The following is a 12,185-nucleotide window of genomic DNA, read 5'->3' as shown; positions in this document are numbered from 1 at the left end:
ATATATAATATATTTTTATATAAATATATTTTATATATAAATATATATTATATAAAAATATATATTATATATAAATATATATGTATATATTAAATATATATAAAATATATAAATATATAATATATTTCATATATAAATATATTTTTATATATTTTATATATGTATATATATGTATATATAAAATATATAAATATATATTTTATAGATATATAATATGTATATATGTATATATAAAATATATAAATATATATGTATAGATGTATAATATCTATAAATATATATGTATATATAATATATATAAATATATCAATATATAATATATTTTATATAAAAATATACATAATATACATATATATAATATCTATAAAATACATTTTATAGATATAAAAAGTATATTTATATACACATATATACATATATATTATATAATACATTTATTATATTTTATATATATATAAAAGGTACAGATACACGTGTATACATATATATAAGGCTATACATAAAAACCCCTTCGTTTAAAAGATGTTGTCCCAAAATCTGCTCATAAGATCTTGGAAGTATTGCAGGTAGGATAATTCCTTAATGCTTTTTTTATCCATGTCACATCGGTTCCAGAGGTGCCAAAAACTGACAAGAACTTCGAAGAGAGGCTGATTTTCAAGGCTTTCCTGCTGAAATTTGTCAACGCCTACACCCCCATTTTCTACGTCGCCTTCTTCAAAGGCCGGTGAGTGATGCCAAGGGCTGCTCAGGGTTTCAGCTTTTCAGCCCCAAACACCACATGGTCCCACTCAAAGGCATGGATTGTGACATAAATTGCTCTAAAAACAAAATATCAGAAAGTATAAAATATATTAACTCTGACCATTGCGCCCTAGATTTGTTGGACGTCCGGGTGACTACGTCTACATTTTCCATTCTTTCCGGATGGAAGAGGTAATTGCATTTCCAGCCCGTCTGTGATCCTGCTGGGTGGGAGCACCCTCTGCCCCCGCCACAGAGATGCAGCAGGTTGTTCTGACTGTCCTTTCCCCTCTCCACCCCAGTGTGCTCCGGGCGGTTGCCTGATGGAGTTGTGCATCCAGCTCAGTATCATCATGCTGGGCAAGCAGCTGATTCAGAACAATTTGTTTGAGATTGGCATCCCGTAAGTAGAGACTTTTGTTCTTTCTTTTTTTTTCTTTTCTTTTTTTTTTTAAACCAGTGGTTTTTACAGTGCCTGCAATGCACTGTGTGTGTCCACCGCCCCTGGATGTGAACGTGGTTCACGGGCTGCGTGAAAGATTTTTCAGTAAGTCTGTGTTTGTAGAGCAGCAGGAGCTGAGGGGGCTTCAAAGCAGAGTGGAATGACCAGCAACCTGGTCTAGTGGAAGGTGTCTCTGCCCGTGGAACAAGATGAGCTTTAAGGTCCCTTCCAACCCAAACCATTCTGGGATTTCATGCTTCTGTGACTGGGAGTAGCTGCATCCTTGCAGCTACTGCATCCAGCAATGCAGATGTCTTTGAAAAGTGCTGGGCAATCTGTTGCTTTCCTGTTGGTTAGCAAGAGGTGTCATGGTGAACAAGTGATTCAATTACAACCATATTTTAGTGCCTGACCCCTTTGATGTATACTTTTATAATATACACCTAATATACTTGTAGCATATCGTGGCTCTTGCACAGTTCTTATGAAAATAAGTACAGTGCAAGCATTATGAAATTATGTAAGAATTATGAAAATGTCGTGCCTGTTAATGTAAATAACTGAGAAACGAGCAGAGGATGGAATTCTAACTGAATCATTTCCACTTCCCTCAGAAAAATGAAGAAATTTATCCGATACTTGAAATTAAAGCGTCGGCGTTCTCTGGACCATGAAGAGCACATGAAAAAAAAGCAGCGATATGAAGTGGACTATAACCTGGAGCCTTTTGCTGGGCTCACCCCTGAATACATGGAAATGAGTGAGTGAGGTGGAAAGAAGGCATTTTAAGCCGTAATTAGTCCGACTAATTGGGATGGAGGGCAGAGCTTTTTGAACTGCAGATTCAGTGGACGTGAGGATAACTTAATTATTGACATGTACAGTCTTGGATTGCAGCATGTTCAGCCAGCCCTGGCTGCTTGAGGGCTGAATTGTGCTCCCTGCTGTTCACAAGCCCTTACTTTAGCACGATATTGTAGATATTTTCTTTCAAGCCATGTGACATGTCACTGCCAAGTTTCAAATGCAAATGATTAAGTGGCATATTTTATCACCAAGCTCCACCCTACATAGGAAATAACTTACTTAATTAAGATTTGATAATTTCCACACCAGAGTCTTTGGGTTTTTTTCTGAAATCTGGTCTAAATCTTCTGAAAGAGAGATGTGTCTCTAGGCCAGGCTGTACTCAACAGATCACACTTAATTTTTTTTTTTCAAGTAATGCCTTATATTGAATGAGACAAATTAGAATATGTGGTGACCTTGATGTTCAGAGCACTTGAAACCGATGGAAATCTAATGCTACAGGCTAAGAGGTCATGCTGTCAGTTCCTAAAAATAAGAAAAGATGCAGTTACTGAGATCAGCATTTGGAAGTAACAGAGGAAGAGAAAGATGGGGCACTGGCAGTGCCAGGATGAGCATGACATCAGTGCAACATCCTCAGCAAACAAAAAGCAGATGCATCCCAGGCTGTAGGAAGCAAGTTATTCCCAGTAGAGGCAGAGAATCAGTCATGTCCTTTCCAAAGCTTCCAGTGGGATTGACAAAGGCTAAAAACCTGCCAGGTGGAACGTGGGAAGTTTAGGCAGAGCTGACACTGTTGCTGCCATAACCCCGCTCCCTCAGGTCATTCCTGTGCCAGCCTTGCCCGTGGAAAAATTGTTTTAGGAGTTTCCCCATCCTTGTGGTTACTTTTCCTCGTGTTTGCAAGGTGGCAATGGGCCCTTTCCATGCCTGAGTGGAGTAGCAGTCATGCAAACTGTGCCTGACACAGAAAATGGGATTTAATCTCCCAGAACTTGTCATCTTGTCAGACTTTGGGGGATGGCACTGACGTGGTGCTGGAAGCATTTGGTAAATGCTGCCCACAGCCACTGAAGGGGTTTCTTTTCCTTTCCAGTTATCCAGTTTGGGTTTGTGACTTTGTTCGTTGCGTCCTTCCCTCTGGCACCTTTGTTTGCTTTATTGAACAACATCATTGAAATCCGTCTGGATGCCAAAAAGTTTGTTACTGAGCTGAGGAGACCGGTAGCAGTGAGAGCAAAGGATATAGGTAAGTGCTTATTGCTACTGTATCCCTCTTTGTTTATTCCTGGATTGATGGCAGGATGTTATTGTGCTGAGTTAGTTTCAATAACAGGAAGATATTTATAGGAAAATTCAAAACATTAGACTGTGGCTTAGCTGTGAACCACCATAATTCATCGAGGCTTTGCTTTTAAAATAGGAAGACCAGGGCTTTAAATTCAGATTAATATTTTATTAAGCAAACATTATCACTTTTTAAAATCAAAGCAATCAATGCAGTGGCAAAATATCTCACGTGCTTCTGCACAAAAAAGGTCCTTCCCGGCAATGCAGTTTTCTTGCAGAAGCAAAACTTTCTGTGTTTAATAACTCTGGACTGGCCTCAGAAACACCCTTGGGAGTGACAGGAGATTCCGAATGCTGTGAGTAAATGTATCCCTACTCAGCAAGAACATCAAAAGGGGTGAAAGCTGCAGTGAATATGGCTGGAACTGGGCTCTGCTGTACAGACCAGTCACTCCCTTACTGGGGTGGCCCGACAGCTCCAGGTGTATGTGACAAGGAAGCTGTTTCTCCCAAATGTTGCTTATTTGTGACTAAAAAAGGTTGTTAAAATAAAAATAGAAATAAAATAATTGTCTTTACTACAGAGCCAGCCAACAAGAGTGGAGAAGTTTGTGATCTGTTACTAAACTCAGGGTTCATTCTGCTGTTGTCCAGCCAGAGCTTTTCCTTGGGCTCATCCCTGTGCCCTGGGATCACCCTAGACTTGAAGAACACATCATGTTTTGTCAAGGGCTTTGCCATGACTTTGCTTTGGGGGTGTTTTTTTTTTTTTGTGGCTGCCTGATTTGATGCTGTGGGTTGCTGGTGGAGATGGTGGGGAGGGTGTTGTTGGTTTTTTGGTTGTAGTGGGGTTTGGATTTGGTTTTTTTTTTTAATTTGTTTTTGAGAGGGTGTTAATTGCAATTCACTGCAATTTAATCCCAGTCTTGTAGGTGAAAGAACCTCAGTTCTTTCAGAGACATCCTAAAGTCAGACTGAGAGGGCCACAGACAAACCAGACAAGTTTTTTAGCACAGGGATTGTCAGGATCAGGAGAGGGACAAGGTCCCACCTGCCTAAGGCAGTGGGTAACCACAAACAGAGGTCTGTCCCTGCTTCCACTGACACTGTCATACCTTTTCCTGAAGTTCTGTACTCTGCCCAGGCTGGTCTGTGTGTGCTCTGCCAGAAAGCCAGGCTGGAGGAGTCTTCCAGGGACATCACCCTGTGTAAAGCCACCTACATCTCCCTTTTATGCCAAGCATTCCTCTCTCTCACACACACTTGCCTTCCCCTTCCTCAAAGAAGCTTTTAGCTTAAAACCTCAAAAAAAAAAAAAAATAGGTGCTCAAACATAGCTTTGGAAGACAGATTTGGGCTCCCTTTGCTTACAGGTCATTAAATTCATTACTTATAATTTGCTCTTTTTTTATTTAAAATATAGCTGCAGTTTGGGTGCTCTTGACACTGTTAACTAAAAATGTAATTTATGTAATTTTAGGGACTAGAACAGAATTTACATGTCTGTCTCTTTCCTTAGGAATCTGGTATAACATCCTCAGAGGGATTGGAAAGCTTGCTGTCATCATAAACGTAAGTAGATCAGCATGAACAAAACTTGAATTCAATAGGCTGGCTTTTCCATTCTGCTCCATTAGTTTTATTTCAGCATAAATCCCTTAAATCAAGTGAAAGTATATGATTTAGAAACTTTTGGGACTACCAGAGAATTAGCTGCAGTGTTTATTTTAAAGTTGTGATAGTAGTAGCAATAATATAAAATAGTAGCTAGTCATTGCAGCTTTTCTCCAGAATGTTTTCATAAAATAGCTTTGCCCTTCAAACAAGTATGACCACGGCTGCTTACTTTTGCTCCTTTGAAATACTTTCACTAAGATGATGTATTTTTTAATTTCAGTGCTATTTTGGGTCTGGTATGAGATGAGAATCACTTCAGCTCCTCAGAGCACAGTGTCCCTCCACTGAAAATCTGCCCAGTGCTCCCACTCAGAGAGTGTTGAAAGCCCTGAAAATATTTTTATTTCAACATCAAAATCCACATCCCAGCCCTTAGAAAAATTTAGCACACCTGGATATATTAATGTATGTGCTTCTCTAGCACTCTGTAGGAATAGACATCCACAATGATCATCCTTCTTGCATCCCAGCTGGGGAAAGATGAAAACAAAAGCTGTTTGCAGTGCAGCAAACCAGGGGCTGTGTGGGGCTTATGGCCACATGTCCATAGACTCACTTGGGTTTTTTTTTTACATTATCCAGACAGGAAATCCCTTCAGTTTGCCCCCAGGGGTCTGTTGGGCTGTGGCAAAACCATTCTTTTGGTTATTTGGTCTGCTGCCTTAGTTTGTCTTTACTATTTCTCCTCTTTTTCTTTGGAAATAATTTCTCTATGTTTTTTCTCTTTCCTTCTGTGTAGTCTCTTTGTCAGTGTTATTTTTCCCTCTTTGGTCTATGCACTATTCCTCTTTACCATAAAATAAATAAAACATTTTGTACTGTGTTTGTTCCACATGTACATGAGATTTATGCCACTGAGAATGTTTCATAATAATGATAAATGAGGAAGGCTAAAGTTATGGAGAACTCAGCCAAATTGGCTGTTGTGCATTTTCTGTACAATCTTTTTTAAAAAAAAAAAACATTTTAAATAACCGAATGAAATGCAATTTCTGTGACCACAAAAATAAAACTGGGCTCCGTCTGCTCATCCTTTTATCTTGATGGAGTTAAAAAACCACACACAATTAATGGCCCTTTTGCAGCACAATGAGAATTTGAAGAGTCGATTCACTGTCGGTTGTTTGCAGAACAGGAAAAGTGCTTGGAAATCAATCAGCTGGACCTTGTGCAGTGCACCAGGGACAAGCTGTGACTGGGGCAAGGGGAAGCAGTGCTGTGTTAGCTCTCCTCTGGTGCTGGGGGTACAGCTGCTCCGTTCTCTGGGGGGCTCGGATCACCCACGGATATCTCAGTTGGCGTGGAATTACTCCATCTAAAATGCTGCGACTCAGAAGAGCAGAGCAGCAAACAGAGCCTTGTTGCAGCAGTGAACGCCCCATTTTCAGGGCCCTGAAGGCTGCAGCGTCCCCTGAGTTGCATGAGTTGTTTGGGCAATTAATGAGGGTGTTGTTAACGAAGCAGTGCCTGGATATTGCGCTCACTCTTTACTCTTGTGGCTTAGGCATTTGTGATCTCATTCACATCCGACTTCATTCCACGCCTCGTGTACCTGTACATGTACAGTGAGAATGGCACCATGCATGGCTTCGTCAACCATACACTATCCTCTTTTAATGTCAGCGATTTCCAAGCAGGAACAGCTCCAAACGACCCCCTGGATCTTGGCTACGAGGTCCAGATATGCAGGTACTCCCTTCAGTGATTTGAAGTGTTTTCGCAGCCAGCTGAGGATGTGGCGAATTTTTACATCCCTTGTGTTTGCAGTTCCTTTTTAGCACCTTGGTAGATTTTAGATCCATTGTCCTGAACACCCGGGCTTACATATTAAGCAATCACAAAGCCTGAATATGAATTACTGCTTCTCTTTTGGGAAATGGAGATTAGCATTGGTTAAATTCACTGTTTGTCCGTGCAAAGAGAACAAGGAGGAAAGAGACATTCCAGGGGAGAAAAAAAAGAAAGATGAGTTTCATGTGTAGTGAAAATTTACAGAAACTGATCAGGGGAAAAAAAAAAACTTGCCTTTATAATAATATTATTTTTATATATTTTTAATATTTTATATATTTATTTTATATATTTATATATTTTTATTATTTATAATAACATTATATTTTATATTTATTTATATAAAATAATATTTATATTTTATATAAACATACATATCACATTTATATTCTTTATATATTTGAAAGTGCAAGTTAATTGGCTGCAATGACCTTTAAACAGAAAAATCACTCTAAGATGAAAGGAAAAAAAAAAAAAAACAACCAAAATTGCATAAGTATTACCTTTGCTTGCATTTACTTTCTCCTGATTACCTTCTGGTGATCTCTGGGCACAGGATGAATGAGGCTGGCAAACAGGTTTTAGCACAGAACTCACTGAACAGCAGTGTCAGTGTCATGGTCTAAATGCAAAATGCCAAGTTTATTTGCTTTCTAATCCCAGCCACTTTCTTCTTGCCATTCCATCAGTTCTTTGATAGTTCAAGGACTGTTAAATCATTTGAAAATACGGGGCCCTAATTCTTTCAAAATATTGACAGGATGCTGTGGTTTTAAACTGGTTTTTATTGAGATCAGTATTTTTGCCTTTAAAATTAGTTTGAAAAATAGATGTTGTCCTTTTACCTATCTTGAAAGGAAATAAATCATCTGAGCTGTGTATTTTACTCCATCTTATGAAAAATTGATATTATTTTGTACTAATCAGAGAGTATTAAGATGGCAGACTTTTAAATATGAGTAAAGCTTGAAGTTTATGGGAGACTTTCAGCTGTGCCTTGCTTCTGAAAGGTTGATTACAGCATCATGCTGTAATAGTGAACTTTCTTTTAGACAGTTCCACTTATTGTTTGACTCCTTGGTATTAATTGTTTATCCCAGTGCTGAAATTTCTGAATGACATCACCGATTTACTGAGTCTTGTTTTGCAGATACAAAGATTATCGAGAACCCCCCTGGTCTGAAAACAAATATGACATTTCAAAGGATTTCTGGGCTGTCCTAGCAGCAAGATTAGCCTTTGTGATAGTTTTCCAGGTAGGTTACACTGCAGGCCGCCCTTGGGAATGAGTTATTAGGCCAAAGAAATATCTTCTTTCACAGTTGTTTCATGGAAAAGCAAAAGAAATTTGCCTATCCTCATCACCCTCTTCGTACCACCAACCCAGGTACAGGTGTATCCTCAGGGGAAAAATCCATCCCCAGGGATTCCCTGAGCTGGTTTGATGCAGAAGAACTTAATGACTTTAGAGAGCAGCAAAGCACAAGGCTGATACTAATTAAGTCCCACCAATTTCTCCCGTGGGACATCAACAATTTCAATGAAGCAGCATAAATTTCATCCAAAATCATTTTTAGAGCTAGCCAAGACATGAATTTTCCGAAATTTTCCCAGTTACAGTTTAAGTTGCACCTGAACACGAAGGCAAAATATTGTAATTTGTCCTTAAATGGCATTATTCCATCAAAACAGTGGTGCTGGTTTTTGTGTCACAAGTGTTTTAAGTTTACCTTACCTGAAAAACTTGTTTCAAAAATTTATGGGGTTTTTTTTGGATAAAATATGTATCTTTTTGTGAAAGACCCCCCTTTCCCTTGAATCAAGGTTTTTAAATCAGAAACATTTAATTGGAATGTGTTTTATGAGCTGTCACCACTTTGCCTCTTGCATTTGCTTCTGCCTTCCTTGCTGCAAAACTCCTGAGCCATTTATCACTGCCAGTATTTCCTTTGGAATTCTCAGTGGCTGTGGCAGTATTTGTACAGACATCACAGGGATCTGAGCCTGAGGTATTTTTTTTTTCACTTCTAGCATGAGCAAGCAGTTGAGGTGAATTCGGTTCAGCACCAGCCTTGTGACAGGCAGCTGATCCCAACTCAAATATTGTCCTTTCTTCATCCTTCCTCCCTGAGTACACCAAAACCAGCCCCTTTCCCCACAGCCACCCTTTTCGTTTGACCTTGCTGACATTTTCTCACAACTTCATTTCCAGAACTTGGTCATGTTTATGAGTGACTTTGTGGACTGGATTATCCCAGACATTCCCAAGGACATTAGTCAGCAGATTCACAAAGAGAAGGTTCTCATGGTGGAGGTCTTCATGAGGGAGGAGCAAGGGAAGCTGCACATGCTCGAAACCTGGAAAGACAAGGACAAGAGAAAAGGTGAAAACTGTAACAATCACAGCCCCAGACTCTCCAGGAGCCACAGTGGGAGCTTGTCCTCCTGCCATTCCTATCCTCTGGATGTGTAGAGGAGGAGGGAGCTGAGGATGTCGGGGCATTCCACAAAGCCACAAAGGGCGGGACTCGAGTAATGGACAACCTGGTGCATGTTGAAGGATGTGCTGCCATTTCGCTCCCATCTTTGTGAGAAATGCCCTTCTTGCAGACATGGAGGACCACATTCTATTTCTGGTAACGTTCTTTTTCTTTTGCACAAGCAGTAAATGCAGGGAATTTTTATATTTCATCATTAGATAACACTCTTGACGTTGGCGTGCATTAATAAATGCAGGTACTTAGTACATCTTGCTAGAGATATTCTCTGAGAATTTGACCTTAGCCTATTAATTAATGGATGAAGTGAAAGGTAAATTTTAAATAATAATAACAAAATATTTTTGGAAACCCAGGTTTGAAGGTCCATGGGGTAACTTGATGAGTTATATGCAAAATCAGCTCTAGAGTGGAGAGAACCCACGTAAAGCCTCCCAGACTGACTCGCTTTCCAAGACTGGGTTTAGCTCCGTGTCTGAAACAAGCAGAGCTTTAGTGTCACACCAGGTGTTTAGGGCACTTGTGGCAGTTTGCTGCGCATCCAAGACCTTCAGAACCACCAGGAAAGGGAATCTGGAAAGTCCTTTTTTTTTACCACTGAGCGACTGATGCGGATGGAGCTACCCCGGTGCCCCAGGCTGCAGTTCCCAGCAGCTCCCTCCCCTCGTGGCCAGGCAGCAGCAGCAGCACAATTTTGGGATCCTCCCAGCAGGGAGATGATCACAGAGCATTTTGGGAAATGCCCTGAACTAACGAGCACACGTGGAGCTCCAGTGACTCACACTGCCCTGCCCAGTACTTGGACACTGTTGTTGCTGAGGAAAATCCCCTTTTCCCTGTTGTTTTAGCACATCCCCTTTCCCAGCCAGGTTTTCCCCTGTAGCCCTGTGTCCTCTGCAGGAGAAGGGAGTCTCTGCACCCCAGTTTCTCCCACAGATTTTTCTGCTGTCGAATGGCATTTCCCAGAGGCTGTGCCAGAGGAGGAAACCCAAAACGTGTCCCACTCACTGTCTTCAGTGGAAGTTTTGTCTGCACTGGGGCTACAGGACCAGACCTTCAGTTAGTTACAGGACTCTTCTTTTGTCTTAAAATACTCTATCTTTTGTACAAGGAGCTTCCCTAAAGTATAAGTGTAAAATCCTTACTTACCATGCCTAGTTAAACCCCATCAGTACAACTCTTTTTAAGCATAATACATTTTAGTTTTGCTTTGTCAGCTGATAAAACTGCACTTCCAAATAATATTGGTGCAATTAACCTAATTTCTTTTATTGCTTTGTCTTGTCCATGGCACTTGCATTGCAAATATAAAACTGAAAAAAGAAAATAAAAAGGAAAGATTTCTTTAGAGTCTAACTGCTGTATGGTTTGTTAAAAAACCAAATGTCAAAAGGCTGTTTTCAAGAGAAGTTGGTTATTTCTTTTTTCCTTTTTTTTTTGCCAAACTAATTTAAAGATTAATGCTAGAACTTTAAAAAAAAAAATTGCCATATTTAGCTTTTGATATATTTATTTGTTTTAAAGTATGTGATAAACTTGATATTTTTCTGTAGTATGTCCAAAGAAGGTACCAGAAAAGAAATTATGTGGAAGAAAGAAAATGGTATTAACCAAATATTCTTGAAGCTTATTTAAAATATTGATCCAACCAAAGATTTTTATTAATAAAGGGCTTATATTTTGTTAACTCTTGTTTCTGTTGTATTTTGACTTGCAGGAATGTCACTATTTTTAAAATTTGTAACTTATGATAGTGTGTTACTGGAGGGCCAAATCCTGCCTGATTTATTCCCACGTAAGTGTTATTCCTGGTAGTGAGTGTTTTACCACATCGGGCCCACTGACTGCAAAAGGACTGTGAGTGGGAATAATTCAAGCAGAATTCTGTCCACACATCTTGTTGAAAACATGTTCTTCCTCTCATTCCTTGGTAGCCCAAAAGATCCAGAAGAAAGACAAACCTGAACTACCTGTTCTGAAGAGAAATCTTAGGGAACGTCCTTGAAGGGGGATTTAATCTGTAAATACTCACCTGAAAGTATTCCCAACTTAATACTGACATTCCTGTAAATGGTAGAAGTATATCCTGAACACATACTTAGCAGAGTTTTTCATTATTTGCTGAAATCATGAAATAGTAACAGTTGCTTATACTTTCTTTTGTACAGTAAATTGTTTGAAATGGAATTTTGTATATAAAAATCTGTATTACTACTTAGATATCTATAAAATTCTTTCATGGAATCATTTTTTTAAGAAAAGCAAATATATACTAAATCTGTTTTATTTTGGTTTTGTTTGGTTTTTTTGGGTTTTTTCTTTTTCTTTGAACACTTATTTGAAATAAACTTAAATATGCAAGAGTTTCTCCTGTGGGACAGGTTCTGTTCCCAGCTCTCCTTGTGCTCTGAGTGTACAGACATCCTCCTAACAAAGCCAAAGGTACATCTGGGGTTTTGAGCTGATTGAAAGAGCCACATGGAGATAAAGTGAATCCCCCCTGAAATCCTTCTGTCTCCAGGAGCACAGAGGGATTTTTTTGGCTGCACTGTAGACACTAAATATTAAGTGATGGCTCTTAGCCTGGGAGCTTTCATTTTCTTCTGATTTAATCTTTGGCATTTAGCAGAGCGTAACGTGTAGGAGCTTTCACTAGGACATTTGAAATGGGCTCCTAACGAGGGAAAATGATAATTGCTCTGTTCTTTTAATTTGAAAAGTGGATTAATTACTAAGAGTGGAATAGTGAAACCAAAGGAATGAAGCTCAGGGATTCCTTTGACTCAACTCTGAGGGGAAGCATGTCACACTTTGGCTGCCTTGAGGGACCTTCACAGGCAAAGCTGGGCTCAGAACGTGATTTGCTGGTTGAAATTTTTTCATCTTCTCCCATTTAACTGTTCTGTGAGAAGGCAAGGCATGAGGCTTCATAG

General features: G+C 39.4%; 1 protein-coding gene across 4 annotated transcripts in view; it reads left to right on the top strand.

Moving 5' to 3' along the window:
- The window catches only part of ANO1 (anoctamin 1), a 78,533-nt gene extending 67,210 nt beyond the window's left edge, over positions 1 to 11,323 (top strand). For all 4 annotated transcript variants that reach the window (XM_027662110.1, XM_027662109.1, XM_027662108.1 and 1 more), the window contains 9 exons: positions 616 to 727; positions 879 to 936; positions 1,047 to 1,147; positions 1,801 to 1,946; positions 3,093 to 3,245; positions 4,806 to 4,858; positions 6,468 to 6,652; positions 7,905 to 8,010; positions 8,967 to 11,323. In XM_027662110.1, coding sequence (XP_027517911.1) covers positions 616 to 727; positions 879 to 936; positions 1,047 to 1,147; positions 1,801 to 1,946; positions 3,093 to 3,245; positions 4,806 to 4,858; positions 6,468 to 6,652; positions 7,905 to 8,010; positions 8,967 to 9,227 — 1,175 coding nt within the window. In that variant the 3' untranslated portion in view covers positions 9,228 to 11,323. The remainder of the gene's footprint in view (positions 1 to 615; positions 728 to 878; positions 937 to 1,046; positions 1,148 to 1,800; positions 1,947 to 3,092; positions 3,246 to 4,805; positions 4,859 to 6,467; positions 6,653 to 7,904; positions 8,011 to 8,966) is intronic.
- The last annotated feature ends 862 nt before the right edge of the window (positions 11,324 to 12,185 follow it).

The sequence above is a fragment of the Corapipo altera genome, unplaced genomic scaffold, assembly GCF_003945725.1.
Source record: "Corapipo altera isolate COAL_440 unplaced genomic scaffold, ASM394572v1 RXGC01000072.1, whole genome shotgun sequence".
Taxonomy (NCBI): domain Eukaryota; kingdom Metazoa; phylum Chordata; class Aves; order Passeriformes; family Pipridae; genus Corapipo; species Corapipo altera.
The sequence above is the reverse complement of the archived record's forward strand: the minus strand, read 5'-3'. Positions and strand labels throughout refer to the sequence as shown.